This window comes from Rhinoraja longicauda, chromosome 5 (assembly GCF_053455715.1).
Source record: "Rhinoraja longicauda isolate Sanriku21f chromosome 5, sRhiLon1.1, whole genome shotgun sequence".
Taxonomy (NCBI): Eukaryota; Metazoa; Chordata; class Chondrichthyes; order Rajiformes; family Arhynchobatidae; genus Rhinoraja; species Rhinoraja longicauda.
The window spans coordinates 6,359,991-6,381,566 of NC_135957.1; the positions used below are offsets into that span (position 1 = coordinate 6,359,991).

Sequence of the window (21,576 nt, forward strand, 5' to 3'; positions counted from 1 at the left end):
CGCACAGCGCAAAGTCCAAAAAGCCTCGAGAACACTCGGTCGTTAGGCTGGAAAGGGCGCAGAGAAGATTTAGGAGGACGTTGCCAGGACTCGAGGGCCTGAGCTACAGGGAGAGGTCGGGCAGGCTGGGACTCTGTTCCTTGGAGCGCAGGAGGATGAGGGGTGATCTTATAGAGACCTACAAGACCGTGGGGCCAATAGATAGAGTGAACACACAAAGTCTTTTACCCAGGGTAGGGGAAATATAACAAAAATAACTGCAGATGCTGGTACAAATTGAAGGTATTTATTCACAGACTGCTGGAGTAACTCAGCAGGTCAGGCAGCATCTCGGGAGAGAAGGAATGGGCGACGTTTCGGGTCGAGACCCTTCTTCAGACTCGACCCGAAACGTCACCCATTCCTTCTCTCCCGCGATGCTGCCTGACCCGCTGAGTTACTCCAGCATTCTGTGAATAAATACCTACCCAGGGTAGGGGAATCGACAACCAGGGGGGCATAGGTTTAAGGTGAGGGGGGGGGGGGGGGAGATTTAATTGGAACCCGAGGGGCAACGTTTTCACTCAGAGGGTGGTGGGTGTGTGGAACGAGCAGGGACAATGCCAACAGTTGGACAGGTGCATGGATAGTTAAGGTGGAGAGGGATATGGGCAAGTGGGCCTGGCTTAGATGGGGGATCTTGGTCGGCCTGGAGAAGGTGGGCCAGAGGGTATCTATCATCCGAGGTCAGGATCGAACTGTGCTGTGAGGCAGTGGCTCCAGCAGCTGAGGCCACCCTTTTGGCCTATAAAACCAGTCAACCCCCTCCACACAATTTAGGTCGATTTCATTTATGGACTGTACAATCTGATCTGTTCGGACAGCACGCAGAGCAAAGCTTTTCACTGGAGAGCCTGCAGAGGAGGTTCACCAGAATTCCCTGGGAATTAAAGAGCGTTAGCTGCAGGGAGAGGTTGGACAGACCTGGATTGTGGTCTCGGGAGCTTCGGAGGTTGAGGGGAGACCCTGATACAGAAGTGCATTAAATTATGAGAGGCGTAGATAGGGTAGACAGTCAGAACCTTTTATCAGGATGGAAAAAAAACAAAAGGTAGACACGGAATGCTGGAGTAACTCAGCGGGACAGGCAGCATCTCTGAAGAGAAGGAATGGGTGACGTTTCGGGTCGAGACCCTTCTTTGGAGAGTCCCACAAATTTGGAAAAAACAAATACTAGAGGGCGTAGCTTTAAGGTGAGAGGGGCAAAGTTTAAAGGAGATGAGCGGGGTAGGTTTGTCGTGCAGAAGGTAGTGGGGGCCTGGAACGTGCTGTCAGGGCGTAGTGGCGGAGGCAGATATAATGGTGGTGTTTAAGAGACTTAAATAGACACATGGGTATGGAGGGATATGGATTATGTGCAGGCAGATAAGAGTTGGTCTTGGCATCATGTTCAGCAGAGACATTGTGGGCCGAAGGGCCTGTTCCTGTGCTGTACTGTTCTGTGTTTCAATCCCGGAGTTTCTGGGGGTCTTGGGAAGCTCCCAGTGACCTCCCTTGTTCCCCTCAAAAGGCTTGGATAGAATGGGTCTGGAGAGGATGTTTCCACTAGTGGGAGAGTCGAGAATCAGAGGGCACAGCCTCAGATTTAACGGACGTTCCTTTAGGAAGGAGATGAGGGGGAATTTCATTAGTCAGAGGGTGGTGAATCTGTGGAATTTCTTTGCCACAGAAGGCTGTGGAGGCCAAGTCAGTGGATATTTTTAAGGCAGAGATAGATAGATTCTAGATTAGTACGGGTGTCAGGGGTTATGGGGAGAGGGCAGGAGAATGGGGTTAGGAGGGGGAGATATAAGAAAATAACTGCAGATGCTGGTACAAATCGAAGGTATTTATTCACAAAATGCCGGAGTAACTCAACGGGACAGGCAGCATCTCAGGAGAGAAGGAATGGGTGACGTTTCGGGTCGAGACCCTTCTTCTGGAGGGAGAGATAGATCAGCGGTGATTGAATGGCGGAGTAGACTTGATGGGCCGAATGGCCTAATTCTGCTCCTATCACTTATGACCACATGATACAACAGGTATTTATTCACAAAATGCCGGAGTAACTCAGCGGGTCAGGCAGCATCTCGGGAGAGAAGGAACGGGTGACGTTTCGGGCCGAGACCCTTCTTCAGACTGAAGAAGGGTCTCGACCCGAAACGTCGGCCATTCCTTCTCTCCCGAGATGCTGCCTGACCCGCTGAGTTACTCCTACATTTTGTGTCTACCTTCTGTCCGAGTGCTGTCTGAACATCCTTTATCATTCAGGATGCACTCCAACAAAGCACAAATAGGTTACAAAGTACAAATAGTCTGAAGAAGGGTCTCGACCCGAAACGTGAGTCTGAAGAAGGGTCTCGACCTGAAACGTCACCCATTCCTTCTCTCCTGAGATGCTGCCTGACCTGCTGAGTTACTCCAGCGTTTTGTGAACAAATACTTTCGATTTGTACCGGCGTCTGCAGTTATTTTCTTACACTACATGATACAATAGCATCATTGAAGAGACTTTCGGATAAGGCAGGTGGATATGCAGGGAATGGAGGGATTGGCCCGTGGGACGTACAAAGGTATGACCTTCAAGGGCAGCACAGGTCTTGCGGCTGACTCTTTGCTTTCTGGTTGTGTTCCAGTTGTGAAATTCCTGGAGGTGTGGACGAAGAGCTACTGCAGGCCGATTGAGTCTCTGGTCAACATCCAGCAGGAGCGCCCGGAGGAGTTGGAGTACATCTTCAAGCCCTCGTGCGTGCTCCTCCTGCGCTGCGGGGGGTGCTGCAACGACGAGAGCCTGGAGTGCGTCCCCACCGAGGTGTACAACGTCACGATGGAGGTGAGGGGAGGCCGCCTTGGCCGGGAGCCCCCCCCCCGCCCCGCCCCCCCCCCCCCCGCCCGCGGCCACGGCTGACCCCCAACCGGGATAGCAAATAGGTACTTCTGCAGTTGTACAGGGCCCTAGTGAGACCGCACCTGGAGTACTGTGTGCAGTTGTACAGGGCCCTAGTGAGACCACACCTGGAGTACTGTGTGCAGTTGTACAGGGCCCTAGTGAGACCGCACCTGGAGTACTGTGTGCAGTTGTACAGGGCCCTAGTGAGACCACACCTGGAGTACTGTGTGCAGTTGTACAGGGCCCCAGTGAGACCGCACCTGGAGTACTGTGTGCAGTTGTACAGGGCCCTAGTGAGACCGCACCTGGAGTACTGTGTGCAGTTTTGGTCTCCAAATTTGAGGAAGGATATTCTTGCTATTGAGGGCGTGCAGCGTAGGTTCACTAGGTTAATTCCCGGAATGGCGGGACTGTCGTATGTTGAAAGACTGGAGCGACTAGGCTTGTATACACTGGAATTTAGAAGGATGAGAGGGGATCTTATCGAAACGCATAAGATTATTAAGGGGTTGGACACGTTAGAGGCAGGAAACATGTTCCCAATGTTGGGGGAGTCCAGAACCAGGGGCCACAGTTTAAGAATAAGGGGTAGGCCATTTAGAACGGAGATGAGGAAAAACTTTTTCACTCAGAGAGTTGTGAATCTGTGGAATTCTCTGCCTCAGAAGGCAGTGGAGGCCAATTCTCTGAATGCATTCAAGAGAGAGCTGGATAGAGCTCTTAAGGATAACGGAGTCAGGGGGTATGGGGAGAAGGCAGGAACGGGGTACTGATTGAGAATGATCAGCCATGATCACATTGAATGGTGGTGCTGGCTCGAAGGGCCATATGGCCTCCTCCTGCACCTATTGTCTATTGTCTATTGTGTCAGCCGGTAGCCCCCGTGGAATCCTCCAGCACGGCCTAAGAAGGACACGGGGCTTTCTTGGGACCGAGGAAGCCTGGGTGGCACGGTGGCGCAGCGGGTAGCCGCTGCCTCACGGCGCCAAGGACCCGGGTTCCATCCTGACCTCAGTGGCTGTCTGCGTGCGTGCGTGTGTCGAGTTTGAACCTTCTCCTGTGACCGCGTGGGTTTCCTCCGGGTGCTCCGGTTTTCCCCCCCCATCACATCCGAAAGACGTGCGGGTTTGTGGGTTAATGGGCACCTCTGGAAATTGCCCCCTGGTGTGTGGGGAGTGGGTGAGAAAGTGGGATAACACGGAACAAGTGTGAACGGGTGATCGATGGTCGGCACGGACTCGGTGGGCCGAAGGGCCTACTTCCATGCTTTATCTCTGAACTAAAATAAACGATCCACGTTCCCTCAGAGACTCTTGGCGGCACGGTGGCGCAGCGGTAGAGTTGCGGCCTTACAGCGCCAGAGTCCAGGGTTCGATCCCGACTACGGGTGCTGTTTGTACGGAGTTTGTACGTTTTCCCCGCGACCTGCGTGGGTTTTCTCCGAGATCTTCGGTTCCCTACTGCACTCCAAAGACGTACAGGTCTGTAGGTTAATTGGCTTTTGGTATAAATGTAAAAATTGTCCCTAGTGTGTGTGTGGGATAGTGTTGATGTGCTGGAATCGCTGGTCGGCGCGGACCCGGTGGGCCGAAGGGCCTGTTTTCTCCGCACTGTATCTCTAAACCCCTGGCTAAATAGGACTGTGCGTGCCATTTTAAGACCTCTTTGAGCAGTGGTTTGTAGACAGGAGACTAGAATAGGCTGCAAGGTCATTGCCGGACAGTCTACAAGGGCAGTGTGCTTGTAACTCCGTCTCTGACCTCCGTAACCTAGCAACACCAATGAACAGTGGGCCCATCCGGGCTGAAACCTTGAGACAATGAATTTTATCCGAGGCTAGTTCTAAATATACATCTATATATATCAGCACGTATATTTATTTTTAAACGTCAATTCGTGGTAGTCAAGGCCAGCCTAGACAGCCAATGAAGAGCTTCCAACATAGCTTGCTGGCTTAGTTTATTGTCATGTGTGCCGAGGTACAGTGGAAAGCTTTTTTGTCGCGCGTTATGCAGTCAGCGGAAAGACTGGAGGTGATTACAACCAAGCCGTCCACAGTGTACAGGTGTGTGGGAAGGAACTGCAGATGCTGGCTTATACCGACGATAGACACAAAATGCAGGAGTAACTCAGCGGGACGGGCAGCATCTCTGGAGAAACGGAATAGATGACATTTCGGGTCGAGACCCTTCTTCGGACTGAGCGTCCTATTTTCAATGTGGTAATGTCTATGTCCATCTGTGTCTTATCTTCACAGAAGCAGGATAAACAAAATAATGTTTAGTGCAAGGTAAAGTCCAGTACAGTCCAATAAAAGATAGACCAAGGGTCTCCAATGAGGTAGATGTTAGGCCAGGACTGCTCTTCGCTTGCTGTAGGATGGTTCAGTTGCCTGATCACAGCTGGGAAGAAACTGTCCCTGAATCTGGAGGTGTGCCTTTTCACACTTCTGTACCTCTTGCCTGATGGGAGAGGGGAGGAGAGGGAGTTGTTACACTGGAAATAGAGCAGAGAAGGGTATCCATTGGGCAAAACATGGCTTGTTCACCCATTGGTAACATCACCCATTCCTTCTCTCCAGAGATGCTGCCTGTCCCGCTGAGTTACTCCAGCATTTTTTTTGTCTATGTTCGGTTTAAGCCAGCATCTGCAGTTCCTTCCTACAAATTGTTCTGCTTGACGTTATTTGCTGATAGTCAAAGAGTGATACAGCACGGAAACAGACTCTTTGGCCCAACTTGCTAATGCCGACCAAGGTGCCGACCATCTGCACTAGACCCACCTGCCTGCGTTTGGCCCACATCCCTCTGAATCCTTCCTACACGTTCACGACAAGGTTCAATGGTACCCAGGGCATGAATAGATCACTAAAGAGAGATTGTTATTTATCCCACAGATAATGAAAATTAAACCCCACCGCGTGGAACATTTAAGACTGATGCACTTTGAACAGCACAGTAAATGTATCTGCAGGTGAGACATTTGTTTGTGTTGGGTTGCGTTATGTGTGAGGCGGGATATCAGGCTGAGGGTAGAGGCGTTTGCCAGCATTGAGCTCCCTCGACAATAGTCCAGGTGACCCACTGTACCCCCAGTACTGCGGGAAGAGAGACGGAGTGACACACTGCGCACTGGGGGAAGGGAGAGGGTGCGACACACCATTACCGGGGGAAAGGAGAAGGTGCTGCACACTGTACCCCCAGTCCAGAGGGAAGGGAGAGAGTGTGACACACTGTACCCCCTGTCCCGAGGGAAGGGAGAGAGTGTGACACACTGTACCCCCAGTCCCGAGGGAAGGGAGAGGGTGTGACACACTGTACCCCCTGTCCAGAGGGAAGGGAGAGGGTGTGACACACTGTACCCCCTGTCCAGGGGAAAGGAGGGAGTGTAACACACCATACATGGGGGAGGGGAGAGGGTGTGACACACCACTCCAGGGGGAAGAGAGTTGGGGTGACACACCGTACGCCCAGACCAAGGGGAAAGGAGTGTGTGTGACACACCATACACCCAGTCCTGGGGGAAGGTAGAACATGTGACACACTGTAACCGCCAAGTCATGGAGGAAAAGATAGTGCGTGACACACTGTACCCCCAGTCCAGAGGGAAGGGAGAGGGTGTGACACACTGTACCCCCAGTCTAGAGGGAAGGGAGAGGGTGTGACACACTGTACCCCCAGTCCAGAGGGAAGGGAGAGGGTGTGACACACTGTACCCCCAGTCCAGAGGGAAGGGAGCGGGTGTGACACACTGTACCCCCAGTCCAGAGGGAAGGGAGAGGGTGTGACACACTGTACCCCCAGTCCAGAGGGAAGGGAGAGGGTGTGACACACTGTACCCCCAGTCCAGAGGGAAGGGAGAGGGTGTGACACACTGTACCCCCAGTCCAGAGGGAAGGGAGAGGGTGTGACACACTGTACCCCCAGTCCAGAGGGAAGGGAGAGGGTGTGACACACTGTACCCCCAGTCTAGAGGGAAGGGAGAGGGTGTGACACACTGTACCCCCAGTCCAGAGGGAAGGGAGAGGGTGTGACACACTGTACCCCCAGTCCAGAGGGAAGGGAGAGGGTGTGACACACTGTACCCCCACCCAGTCCTTCATAAGTTCATAAGTTGTAGGAGCAGAATTCGGCCATCAAGTCTACTTTGCCATCCAATCACGGCTGATCTATCTTCCCCTGCCCTCTCCCCATAACCCTTGACATCTGTACTAACCAAGAACCTACGTCTGAAAAATAGCCATTGGCTTGACCTCCATATTGTTCTGGATGAAAGAATAATGTGCGACACCTTGTACCGCCAGTCCTGGGGGGATACAGTAATGTGTGACACACTGTTAAAGAGCGTGTATTTACAATTCATCCTTTGTTTATTCTGCAGACCAAAGAGCGCAGTCGAAGAGACACCAGTAAGGTAAGAAATGTCTCAACACGGAAACAATAGCGATAGTTGAACAAGATTTTTTAAATAGTCTCGCGTGGTCTCTCTCTCTCTCTGCGTGCGTTTGCTGCCCCCTGGTTGGAGCATGTGGCATTGGTCTTCTACCCCGGGGCAACATTAACCCCCCCAACCTCTCGCCCGCAATGCCGCGTTGCAGTTGGCACCTGCTAATCGTGTGGTGGGCTGTGCGCAAGTGAAGAAGTCACCCTCACCGCTGTTGGCGTGCCAACCTCTAGAAGATGGTTCCCCTTTGCCCTCTCCTTGCCCATCTCCTCTCCTCTTCCGATAGTCTTGGCTACACCCTGGCAGTGCCAACCACGTTGGAAAAGCCCCATTGCGTTTCCAGGATGCATTGGAGTTGAAGTCAAATTGAGTTTGTGCACCCAGTTCCTGCTCCAACCCCTTTCTCACACACATGAAGGCCCACTTTGGCTTTAGATGGAACATCAAGGCTAACTTTCCCCAAGCAAAGTGTTAACGTGGACCACTTGAGGCATGGGTCGGGTAGACAGTCAGAACCTAATGGTTCAACGTACCTAGATTGTTGAGGAGATACCTGAGAGAAGGTTGTAAAATCATGAGAGGCACAGACAGGGTAGATAGACACAAAACACTGGAGTAACTCAGCGGGTCAGGCAGCATCACTGGAGAAAAAGAATGGGTGACGTTTCAGATCGGAATTATCTTCGGTCTCAACCAGCATCTGCAGTCCCTTCCTGCACATAGATAAGGTAGACAGTCAGAACCTTTTCCCCAGAGTTGAAATGTCAAGGGCTCGAGGGAATAGCTTTAAGGTGAGAGGGGCAAAGTTTACAGGAGATGTGTGGGGCAAGTTTCTTTTACACAGAGGGCGGAGGGTGTCTGGAATGCGCTGCCGGGGGTGGTGGTGGAGGCAGATACGATAGTAGTGTTTAAGAGGCTCTTAGATAGGCACATGGATGTGCAGGGAATGGAAGGACATGGATCAAGTGCAAGTCAAGGAGGTTGTTCAACCTGGCGTCATGTTCGAGATGGACATTGTGGGCCGAAGGGCCTGTTCCTGTGCTGTACTGTTCCATGTTCTATGGACGTTTGGGTGTGACAATCCAGTGGAGATGCAGAGGCAGTGACGAGGGTAACTGGCAGTGTTACGAGCTGCCGGATTATAGTGGGGATGATTTATAGTTGCTCAGCCATCAAAGAATTCGGTTCAGGTTTATCAGTGTCACATGTACCGAGGTACCATGAACAGCTTTATTCTGCATGCTGTCCAATGTCCGCAATGGGGTAGAGGTGAATCGGACAGTGCCCTAGCTTATGGAAGGGCCGTTCAGAAGCCTGATAACACAGGGGGAGAAGCTGTTCCTGAGTCTGGTGGTGCGCGCTTTCAAGCTTCTGTACCTTCTGCCGGACGGGACCGGGGTGGGACAAGTCTTTGATTGTGTTGGCTGCTTTCCCGAGGCAACGTGAAGTGTAGACGGAGTCGATGGTGGGGGAGTCTGGTCTGTGTGACGGACTGGGCTACATCCACAACTCTACAATTTCTTGCGGAGTTGGGCAGAGCGGTTCCCACACCAAGCTGTGATGCAGCCCGACAGTGCACCTGTAGACGTTTGTGGGAGTCACTGGAGGCGTGCTGATTTTCCTCAGTCTCGTGCCGATGTGGCGGCGTTGGCGTGGTTTCTTGGCACGGTTCTCTCCGAAAGTTAAAGGATTGTGGCAAAATGTGTGGCAGTGAATCTTTGTCTCACAGTATCACTAGCGCACTGGAGCTCACACAAGTATTTGGTCAGTAGTTGCACGGTGGCCTCAAGGTCCAATTCTACTTGGTCTCAGTGTTGAATCAACAGCAATTGTCAAATCGATTTGGCGTCGAGTGTAGTGTTCAGTTGGTTCTTTCTCTGACCAGTGTTTAATTCTTTGTGGTTGTTTTGTTTCTTTGGCAATCCCAAAATCTCTCCAGGAAATGTCTATGGATATCTATATATATATATATATATATATGTATATATATATATATATATATATATATGTGTGTGTATATATATATATATATATATATAGATATATATATATATATATATATATATATGTGTGTGTATATATATATATGTGTGTGTGTGGATTTTAATTTTATTAAATACACATATATATATATATATTTTATATATATTATATATATATAATAAAAGTTATATATATATGTATATATGTGTGTGTGCGGATTTTTATTTTATTAAATACACATATATATATATAATTTTATTATATATATAATATATATAAAATATATATATATAATAAAAATAATAATTTCGGATATATATATATATCCACATTCCATCGATATATATATATATATACATATGCGTGGATTTTTATTTTATTAAATAAATAAATACATAATAATAAATTAATAATTTCATTGAAGTATATATATATATATATCAAACGATAGACAATTCCCCGACATATCTGCATTGATTTTTATTTTATTAAATAAATATATATAATCAAATTAATAATTTGATTGAAGTATATATCGGAAGGAACTGCAGATGCTGGTTTAGTCTGAAGGTAGACACAATGCTGGAGTAACTCAGCAGGACAGGCATCATCTGTAGAAAGAAGGAATGACATTCTGAAGAAGGTGTCTCGAGCCAAAACATCACCCATTCCTTCTCTCCAGAGGTGCTGCCTGTCCCGCTGAGCTACTCCAGCTTTTTGTGCATACACAAACACACACACACACACACACACACACGCACACACAATTAAAATTCACCAATCCCAATCTTGAAACTCTGGTGTGCTCCTCAAACAAAACACTCCTAGATTTTCACAATCCCTTTCCAAAGAACTAGGACCCTTATTGATGCTACATTTGTACAAGACGTTGGTGAGGCTGCACTCAAAGTATTGTGTTCATTGTTGGCCAGGCTGCTGTTGGGCATCCTTTAGCTTGAAGGAGTCCGAAGAAGATTCACAAGGATGTTGCCAGGGCCTGTGCTTTCGGGAGAGGTTGGGCAGGTTAGGACTTTATCCGCTGGGGTGCAGGAGGATGAGATGTGATCTTATAGAGGTGCATAAGATCCTGAGAGGGAACGGATTGGATGAATGCACAGAGCCTTTTACCCAGAGTAGGGGAATCAAGAACCAGAGGACATCGGTTTGAGGTGGGAGGGGTTTATATTTCATAGAAACATGAGGGGAAACTTTTTCGCAAAGAAGGTGTAGGAAGGAACTGCAGATGCTGGTTTAAACCGAAGATAGACACAAAAAAGGTGGAGTAACTCAGCGGGACGGGCAGCATCTCTGGAGAGAAGGAATGGGTGACATTTCAGGTGGACAGCCTTCTTCTGAGACCGATTCTTTCTCTCCAGAGATGCTGCCTGTCCCGCTGAGTTACTCCAGCGTTTTGTGTCTTTCTTCACACAAAGGGTGGTGGGTGTATGGAACGAGCTGTATGTCAGAGGAGGTGGGTGAGGCAGGTCCTATAGCAAGATTTTAAAGACATTTGGACAGGCACATGGACAGGAAAGACTTAGAGGGATAAGGGGTAAACACGGGCAAATGAGACTGGCATAGATGGGGCATCTTGGTTGGTATGAATGACTTAGCTGAATGACCTGTCTCCCTGCTGGATGACTCTATGAATCCATATCCATGCCCATTGTGGTCAGCTTTGCCCTCTAAGTCTTGACTGTCTTTTGTACCTCCATCGTGACCCATTGCAGGAAAAATGTTCCCAATGTTGGGGGAGTCCAGAACCAGGGGCTACAGTACAGCACAATAAAGGGGGGGGACATTTAAAACTGAGGTGAGAAAAAACTTTTTCACCCAGAGAGTTGTGGATTTATAGACATTTATAGACAATAGGTGCAGGAGTAGGCCATTCGGCCCTTCGAGCCAGCACCACCATTCACCGTGATCATGGCTGATCATGCACAATTTGTGGAATTCTCTGCCACAGAAGGCCGTGGAGGCCAATTCACTGGATGAATTTAAAAGAGAGTTAGATAGAGCTCTCGGGGCTAGCGGAATCAAGGGATATGGGGAGAAGGCAGGCACGGGTTACTGATTGTGGATGATCAGCCATGATCACAATGAATGGCGGTGCTGGCTCGAAGGGCCAGATGACCTCCTCCTGCACCTATTGTCTATATTTCTATGGTGGGGACACAATGTTTCCGTGTTGTATGAGTCTTCCCCTGGCCTTGGGATGAGGCTTGAAAATCCACACTTGGCCGGCCTACCAATATCCCTACTGCCTGGTAAAGCTAAGACCCATCAGGTGATCTCACTACCCCCTCCACAATGCACCACATTGACGGCTCATAGGGCTGCTCAGAGGCATTTGTACCTTCTCCCCATGACCGCATGGGTTTTCTCCGGGTGCTTCGGTTTCCTCCCAGGTTTGTAGGTCAATTAGCTTTGGTAAAGATTGTACATCATCCCTAGTGCGTAGGGTAGTGCGTGTGTGCGGGGATCGCTGGTCGGTGCGGACTCGGTGGGCTGTTTCCCTGCTGTATCTCTAAACTAAGCTAAACTAAGTGAGGACGCGACGCTTTGTGAAGTTGAAGCTGTGTCCATCGAGAGAGAGGCACAGGCACGGTTTGTCGGTGTAACCTGGGTTAAAAAGCACCCCACACCCCCCCTCTTTCTTTCCTCCCTCCTGGTGAAACGTTTAGAGCAGGGGAGAGGACAGGAATGTGACAGAAAGAGGGGGGAAGGAGGAACGAGAGGAGGGAAACCAGTCCGAACGGTCCCGGCCTGAAATGTCACCGATCCAAGTTCTCCAGAGATACTGCCTGACCTGCTGAGTTACTCCAGCCCATTTGGGTCTTTATAGAAGAGGAAATGGTTGGGTTACAAGAGAAAGAGAGAGAGTCGGCCTAAGGCAGAGAGAGAGAGGGAGATAGAGAGAGATGATGTAGATGATGGAGCACTCTTCTCTTTAAATGGGACCAAACGCGCACTAACCTGGAGTTACTGATTTGGAGAAAGTCAGCATCTGAAGGGGAAGAGTTTGCACACACAAACACTCTCTTTCCATCGAGCTGTTCTCTGCCCCCCCCCCCCTCCCACCGCAAACCTGTCGTGCGAATTCCCTGCTTGCCGATTTGCATGTGTAAATGTGTTCTTTGCCATCCTGCTGTAGACTTAGAGATGTCTTTTGTTACCTTTTTGCAGTCACTGTGAGCCTTGCTCAGAGAAGAGAAAGCACTTGTTTGTTCAGGATCCACAGACCTGTAAATGCTCCTGTAAATTCACGCACTTACGTTGCAAGTCAAGGGGTCTTGAGTTAAATGAACGGAGTTGCAGGTTCGTCAGATAAAGCTTGCTTCTTGCTTGCCTTCCTTGTTCTGTTTAACCTATGACAGTGTCTGTGCTGTGTGCTTTGTGACTGTTTTTGTTTTTGTCGTGGATTGCGCCCCAAGTTATTTTGTCCAATTTCTCAGCCAAAGTGTTGGGTCTGGACAAGGTAGGGGCTGTGGAAGGGGGGGGGGGTGTTGGGATCGCAGGCCGCTGCTCGGAAATGGAGGGATTGGAGGTTGAGGGGTCACTGCGTGTGGCCACAAGTCAAAGGTCAGTAGGGTTGCCAACTGTCCCGTATTAGCCGGGACATCCCATATTTTGGGCTAAATTGGTTTGTCCCGTACGGAACCGCCCTTGTCCTGTATTAGGCCTGGATGGCGCTGTAGGCCCGGACGCTGTAGGCCCAGGCGCTGTAGGCCCAGACGCTGTAGGTGCGGACAGTGTAGGTCCAGTACGCTGTAGGTCCGAACGCTGTAGGTCCGGACACTGTAGGTCCGGACAGTGTAGACCCGGACAGTGTAGGCCCGGACGCTGTAGGTCCGGACGCTGTAGGCCCAGGCGCTGTAGGCACACAGGGTCACATTCCGACACACAGGGTCACATTCCTCATTTTCTCGCAACAGTTGAGTTCAAAAGAGTTTCATTGTCATATGTACTGGCAAGTTTGGTTTAGTTTAGTTTAGAGATTCAGCGCAGAATCAGGCCTTTCAGCCCACCGAGTCCGCACCGACCAGCAATCCCTGCAGACTAGCGCTATCCTACGCACACTAGGGACAATTTACAATCTTTACACAACCTCCGTTAGGCGTCGCCCGGGCCTCCGGGCCTCCGGGCCTACACTGTCCAGGCCTACAGCGGCCCTCGGGCCTACAGTGTCCATGCCTACAGTGTCCGGGCCCACAGTGTCCATGCCTACAGTGTCCACGCCTACAGTGTCCGGGCCCACAGTGTCCGGGCTTACAGCGGCCCCCGGGCCTACAGTGTCCATGCCTACAGTGTCCACGCCTACAGTGTCCGGGCTTGCAGCGGCCCCCGGGCCTACAGTGTCCGCGCCTATAGCGCTCCCCGGGCCTAATACGGGACAAGGGCGGTCCTGTATGGGACAAACCAATTTAGCCCAAAAAACGGGATGTCCCGGCTAATACGGGACAGTTGGCAACCCTAATCTGAACCCCAACACCCTAGTGGGCAGCCAGCCCTGGCGGATAATTGACTAATCAGCTAATTAAAGAATGGATTAATTGACTAATCAATTAATAAACCACTAAGTGACCTTTGTTTGTATCTGCGCTTTTCAAGCTGAAAACTGTTGGGAAACTCAGCCAATTCTCTGCCTCTTTTCCGAGCCCTTTCTAACCTGCCACCTTCTCCTCCCTCCTCCCCCATTTTGTTGGCGATTGTAACCACTTCCTCTCACTCCCACCACTCCCCTCACCCCGCCAGCTGCCAGTAACACCTCTTAACCTCTCCGCGTTTGTTGACTCGTGCCGGTGTGGGTTTAGTTTGCGTTTACTTCAGAGATGCATCATGGCAACAAGGCCCTTGGGTGGGCCTCCCGGGTCCGTGCTGACTATCGATCACCCGCCCACGCCAGTTCCATTTCTCTCTGTCCCACTCTCCCAGTGGAAGGGGAAGTCCCGACAAACCCGACATGTCTTTGGGAGGTGGGTGGGAACGGGAGCACACGGAAGAAACCCATGTTGGTCGCAGGGAGAACGTGCAAACTCCACACACACACACACACACACACACACACACACACACACACACACACACACACACACACACACACACACACAGACACACTCGAGGTCAGGGTCGAACCTGGGTTTTGGCGCCATGAGGCAGCGGCTCTTCCAGCTGCTCCACTGAAGTTCTCTACCTCCCTCCCCCTGTTCTCTCTGCTTCATAGATAAGGTGGGCGTTGGGACACGTCTTGGCCCTTAACACTGGCCAAGGGTTGAAGCAATGCTCTTTAAAGAGAGCTGAGGCACTCTGGCCCAAGGTTTATTTTCTTGGGGAAGAAGAGACACAAAGTGCTGGAGTAACTCAGCGGGTCAGGCAGCATCTCTGGAGAACTTGGATAAGCGACCTTTCAGGTTGGACTCCATCTCCAGTCCAGACCCATAACGTCATCTATCCATGTTCTCCAGAGACGCTGCCTGACCCGCTGAGTTACAGCAGCAAGCCAGCATCTGCAGTTCCTTACCTCTTTATTGTCTTGGGACGTTGGTGTCGATGGCAAGGCCAATAAATAAACCCCTACCTCATTAACACCACGACAGAGATAGCCACACCTTTTGACTGGGCTACTGGTGGCAGCCATGTTAGCTGAGGAAGGGTCCCGACCCGGTACGTCACCTATCCATGCTCTCCAGAGATGCTGCCTGACCCGCTGAGTTACTCCAGCACTCTGTGTCCAACCATGTCAGCTGGTGTGTAGACGATATGAATTAGGTTTAGGTTTATTATTGTCGTGAGCACCGAGGAACAGTGAAACGTTTTGTTCTGCGTGCTATCCAAACAGATCAGATATACCACACATAGACACAATCAGTTCAAACTCATACAACAGGTAGAGCAAAGGGGAAGATACAGAGTGCAGAACATAGTTCTCAGCATTGTAGCGCACCAGTTCCACAGACAAAGTCCAATGATGGGCTAGAGGTGAATGGGACAGAACCCTAGCTTATGGAAGGGCCGTTCAGAAGCCTGATAACAGAGGGGAAGAAGCTGTCCCTGAGTCTGGTGGTGCGCGCTTTCAAGCTTCTGTACCTTCTGCCGGACGGGAGTAGGGGGAGGAAGGAATGACCGGGGTGGGACATGTTAGGTTGAGAAAGGGTAACTGAGTCTTTGACCAGGGGACCATGGACCCAACAGGTTCTGACTGCGACCCTGAGGTTCAATAGTCAACGATACGAAGACTAGATTCCAGATTTATTCATTTCCAAGACACAGGTTAGAAGGGATGGGCGTGTAGGTGAGAGGAAGATGATGGGGAGAGACCAAAACTTTACAGATACAGCACGGAAACAGGCCCTTCGGCCCACCGAGTCCGTGCCGACCAACAATCACCCCATACACCAGCTTAATCCCACACACTAGGGACAATTTAGAATGAATTTACAAATCTGTACCTCTTTGGAGTGTGGGAGGAAACCAGAGCACCCAGAGTAGACCCACGTTGGCACTGAGAAAATGTGCAAACTCCGTACAGGCAGCACCCGTAGTTCGGATGGAACCCGGGTCTGTGGCGCTGTGAGGCAGCAACTCTACCGCTGCGCCACCGTGCCACCGTGCCGTTCAATTGAAGGGCAGCGCAGGGTCTTGGAGAATCGGTCTGCTCCAGATCCCAGGAGGGGCTTTAGTGCGTGTGGGATTAGTCCCAGGTTCGATCCTGACTATCGGTCTGCTCCAGATCCCAGGAGGGGCTTTAGTGCATGTGGGATTAGTCCCAGGTTCGATCCTGACTATGGGTGCTGTCTGTACGGAGTTTGTACGTTCTCCCGGTGTCTTGCGTGGGTTTTCTCCGGGTGCTCCGGTTTTCTCCCACTCTCCTGAGACGTACGGGTTTGTAGGTGAATTGGCTTGGTATAAGTGTAAATTGTTCCCAGTGCGGGTGGGACAGTGTTAATGTCCGGGGATCGCTGGTCGGCGCGGACTCAGTGGGCCGAACGGCCTGTGTGCGCTCTGTATCTCTAAACTAAACTGAACTGATATCCCAAGCATGTGCGAGAACTTTGCTCCTCTCGTGTTTAACTACCCACCCTCTGACACTCCAGGAATGTCGGCACATTCCTTGCCTGTGTTTTTAGCACTTTGCTACCTGCAGCAGGTACCGGTTGACAAGGGCTTACATAAAGGGCAACGTTATATCAGTCACCTGGAAAGCCTTCCTTTAACAGTTAATGGAAGCTGGGGCTCGGGTTTGTTTGGCCTGGAGTCAATCATTAGCCAAGCATTGTGAAATAAATCACGTCTCAGCCAGAGTCCAAAATATCCCTGCATGGGGACAATAACAAGGTGATAGGGAGAGACCGATTTGGGGAACGAGAGAGGAGGGGAGGGTGGATGAGGGCTGGGAGCTAGGGTTGGGAGCGAGGGGAAGCCGAGATGGGAATAGATTGTGTGAGGGTAAAGAGTATTTTACCCAGACTAGGAGAATGAAGAATGTTGCTTGTTTTATTAGTTTAGAAATGCAACAGGCCCTTCGGCCCAATGAGTCTGTGCCGACCAGTGATGCCTGTACACTAACACTATCCTACGCACACTAGGGACAATTTACAATCTTTACCAAAGCCAATTAACCTACAACCCTGTATATCTTTGGAGACCAGAGCACCTGGGGAAAACCCACACGGTCACGGGGAGAACGGATGAACACCTCTCCCTGTAGCTCAGGCCCTTGAATCCTAGCAACATCCTCGTAATATGGTGGCGGCACGGTGGCGCAGCGGTAGAGTTGCTGCCTCACAGCGCCAGAGACCACGGTTCGATCCTGACCTTGGGTGCTGCCTGTGTGTGTGTGTGTGTGTGTGTGTGTGTGTGCGTGCGTGCGTGCGTGTGTTTGTGTGTGTGTGTGTGTGGTGCGTGCGTGCGTGCACGTGTGAGGGTGTGGTGCGTGCGTGCGTGCGTGTGAGTATGTGTGCGTGCCTGCATGCGTGCGTGTGTGGAGTGTGCACGTTCTCCCAGTGACCACGTGGGTTTTCTCCGGGTGCTCCGGTTTGCTCCCACATTCCAAAGACGTGCGGTTTTGTCGGTGAATTGCCTCCTGCAAACCGTCCCTCGTGTGTAGGATAGAACTCGTTGTCGGGCCGAAGGGCCTGGTTCCCTGCTGCATCTCGAAACCAAAACTACAATGAAGGAGGTAGTTGAAGCAAGTACTATAACAAGTACTAATAGGGAGTCAGGGGATATGGGGGCAAAAGGAGAATTTGGGGTTAAGAGGGAAAGATAGATCGGCCATGATTGAACGGTAGAGTAGACTTGATGGGCCACAGGGCCGGATTCTGCCCCGAGAACTTATGGACTTATGAACATCGCTGGAATTTAGAAGATTGAGGGGGCATCTTATAGAAACTTACAAAATTCTTAAGGGGTTGGACAGGCTAGATGCAGGAAGATTGTTCCCGATGTTGGGGAAGTCCAGAACAAGTTTAAGGATAAGGGGGAAGTCTTTTAGGACCGAGATGAGAACGTTTTTTTTCACACAGAGAGTGGTGAATCTGTGGAATTCTCTGCCACAGAAGGTAGTTGAGGCCGGTTCATTGGCTATATTTAAGAGGGAGTTAGATGTGGACCTCGTGGCTAAAGGGATCGGGGGTATGGAGAGAAGGCAGGTACGGGATACTGAGTTGGATGATCAGCCGTGATCACATTGAATGGCGGTGTGTACAGGCTCGAAGGGCCGAATGGCCTACTCCTGCACCTATTTTCTATGTTTTCTATGTTTCTATTTAAAAGACATTTGGACAGGCACATGGATAGGGAAGGTTTAGAGGGATATGCATCTAGAGTAGATGAAGCATCTGCCTCCATCTGCCATCTGGCAGCATGTTCCAGGCACCCACCTTTAAAACGTTGCCCCTCTCACCTTGTAGTCATGCCCTGGGGATAAAAGGTTCTGACTGTCCACCCTATCTATGCCTCTCATAATTTGATATACTTCTATCAGATCTTCCCTCAACCTCTAACATTCCAGAGAATGTAATCTAGGCCTGTCCAACCTCCCCTTGTAGCTGATACCCTCTACGAAGGTCGTAAGGTCACAAGTGATAGGAGCGGAATTAGGCCATTCGGCCCATCGAGTCTACTCCGCCATTCAATCGCGGCTGATCTATCGCTCCCTCCTAACCCCATTCTCCCGCCTTCTCCCCGTAACCTCTGACACCCGTACTAATCCAGGCAGCATTCTGGTAAACCTCTTCTGCACCATTCTCTCAATGGTGGGTGCGGACATGTTTGGTCTGTTTTTGGCGCTGTGTGTGTACTAGGAATCAAAATTGGTGCTTGTTCATAAACTTACAATGCTGTGTGATCTTCACTAACTCTAGCATTCTCTCTCTCTCTCTCCCTCTCTCCCCCTCTCCCCCTGTCTAGGTGCGAGAAGCCCAGGAGATGAACTGAGACCAACTCGATAAAAACAAACTTCAACGAGTTACTGTAATCTTTATATTTTTTTGTTCAAAGAAACCGACCTGTTTTACCTTTGTTGAACAAGATAATGAAGGAAAGGAGCACAGCACTTTCAATTTGTTTGATACTACTTCTGAGGAACAGTTGAGACAGCAGGAGTGGGCAACCACCTTTAGCAAATTGTGCGTGGCTATCATTAATATAAGGGTTAGTATTATTCAGGATACTTGCTGCTAAACAAAGTTGGAGAAAGTACTTCGAAAACCAATGGGGATTTGATGGATTCCTGGTTCAACTTATTGGGTCACCTTTTTTTTAAAAAATTGACACGTATATATATATATGAAAATATAGAACTATATACATTAAGAAACAAGCCGTGCGCACGCCTTCAATGAAGAGTTGTGGAGATTAAATATATATATTATGCATCACGTTTTTGGATGCAGTGAAGCTTCACCTCTGAGGACCCAAGACTTTTTTCCATTGAATGGACGAAGATGTTTGAGTTGGAAGATTTTGGGGGGTTGGACTGGGTGGGGAGAAGGGGGAGAATGGGGGTTAGGGAGGTCGTAGCACGCTGCAAGAAGCCACGGGGAAGACCGCTGGCTGTGCTTTACCCAGAACAACTCGCTTGACACGTTGGTTGACTTTGGCCGCCCGGCGTCTACTCTGGAGCTGGGAGAGGACTGGAGGGGTCCGGACTTTTGGAAGGGGGTGAGGCCCATCTGTCTACCCGCCCCACCTCCCTTTGGGACCTGCTGGTCCAAGCTCCCCGAGAGTGGAAGGAGCGAAGATGGTTGTCGCTGGAGGGACTGCCGCCGTCGCGGCGTTGTTGACTGTGGCCCGCTGAGTCTGAGACGGTCGGGAGCGATGCTCCACCATTGTGCCGGAGCGAGAGAGAGAGCGGACATACTGGCGGGCCAGCGGACAGAGCGGAGGCCCATGGTGTACGGGCGAGGCGAGCTTATGGTGATTAGCTGCTTGCACACAGACTGCAGAATATCTGAGTGGTCCCCCCTATCCCCTGCACTCCCCAGGCAGCTCACAGCCGAGCGGCAAGTCTGGGGCTGGCTCCAGCCCCATCGACAGTGGTCGTGGCAGTACCAACCTGCATCCTGCTACACATACACACATACACACACATGCACACACTCGCACACGCACACACACACACACACACACTGATACACGGACACGCACACACACAGTATCACAAAATGCTGGAGTAACTCAGCAGGTCAGGCAGCATCTCAGGAGAGAAGGAATGGGTGACCCTTCTTCAGACACACCACACACACACACATACATACATACACTGATACACAGGACACACACATACTACACACTGATATACACACACACACCATGGAAGGATGAGAGGAGATCTTATCGAAACGTATAAGATTATCAAGGGGTTGGACACGTTAGAGGCAGGAAACATGTTCCCAATGTTGGGGGAGTCCAGAACAAGGGGCCACAGTTTAAGAATAAGGGGTATGCCATTTAGAACGGAGATGAGGAAAAACTTTTTCAGTCAGAGAGTTGTGAATCTGTGGAATTCTCTGCCTCAGAAGGCAGTGGAGGCCAATTCTCTGAATGCATTCAAGAGAGAGCTGGATAGAGCTCTTAAGGATAGCGGAGTCAGGGGGTATGGGGAGAAGGCAGGAACGGGGTACTGATTGAGAATGATCAGCCATGATCACATTGAATGGCGGTGCTGGCTGGAAGGGCCGAATGGCCTCCTCCTGCACCTATTGTCTATTGACCACACACTGATATACACACACACACAACACACTGATATACACACACACTGATACACCCATACACACTGATATACACACACATACACTATGTAAACACACACACTACACACTGATACACACACACTACACACTGATATACACACACACTATGTAAACACACACACTACACACTGATATACACACACACTGATACACCCATACACACACACACATAGACACTATATAAACACACACACGCAGATGTACACACATACATATTTACATGAATACATGCAGACACACAGAGCACACACACTGATACACCCATACACACACACAGACGCTCTGGGCCATTGCCAATCCCACCCCTTTCCCTCTGGGGTGTTGGAGCCCGGTGGGCTGGTTGTGGGAGTGAGGGAAGGGGGCTGGGTATTCTGACACCACTCCTCTTCTCTCCCTCGCCGAGCCTGGCTTGGTGGGTCCAGCGTGAGCTAGGCTGGATTGCTCGAGTTGGGTCTTCTTGGCATGAGCCCCCTTGGTGGGATGGGGGAGGCGGGGTTGGCAGGAAATGTCCCTATGGATGACACCAGGGCGCGGTCAGAGCGCGCTGCCAGCAACGATGCCCACCCCTCCCCAGGCCTGCCCTCTCAGTCACTGCCCAGTTTCAGTCGAGTGCCTCGAACGATCTCTCCTTTGCACAGACACGACGGGAGGCAAAAGCAATCAAACGGGAAAAGATTGGGAGCTGTTCTCAGACCGTTCAAAAGGTCTGGGGAAACCAGGGTCCATTGTTCCCACCACTAACACCTTCCCTGCACTGGGCGGCACATGGTGGCACAGCCGGTAGAGCCGCCGCCTCACAGCACCAGAGACCCCGGGTTCGATCCCCACCTCGGGTGCTGCCTCTGAGTGCGAGCGTGTGGAGTTCACATCTTCCCCCTGCGACCACGTGGGTTTTCTCCGTGCGCCCCGGTTTCCCAAAAGACCCGAGGGTTCGGCAGGTTAACCGGCCCTTTGTAAAGCTGGCCCCGGGGCGGACGGGGGTAA

General features: G+C 50.6%; 1 protein-coding gene across 2 annotated transcripts in view; it reads left to right on the forward strand.

The window, feature by feature from the left end:
• vegfab (vascular endothelial growth factor Ab) overlaps positions 1–19,298 on the forward strand; it is a 25,315-nt gene extending 6,017 nt beyond the window's left edge. The window contains exons 2-6 of one of the 2 annotated variants that reach the window (XM_078398827.1): positions 2,655–2,851; positions 5,805–5,881; positions 7,289–7,321; positions 12,521–12,652; positions 18,746–19,298. In XM_078398827.1, the coding sequence (XP_078254953.1) occupies positions 2,655–2,851; positions 5,805–5,881; positions 7,289–7,321; positions 12,521–12,652; positions 18,746–18,767 (461 nt within the window). In that variant the 3' untranslated portion in view covers positions 18,768–19,298. The remainder of the gene's footprint in view (positions 1–2,654; positions 2,852–5,804; positions 5,882–7,288; positions 7,322–12,520; positions 12,653–18,745) is intronic. The other variant, XM_078398828.1, reaches the window with a different exon arrangement.
• Positions 19,299–21,576: the final 2,278 nt, after the last annotated feature.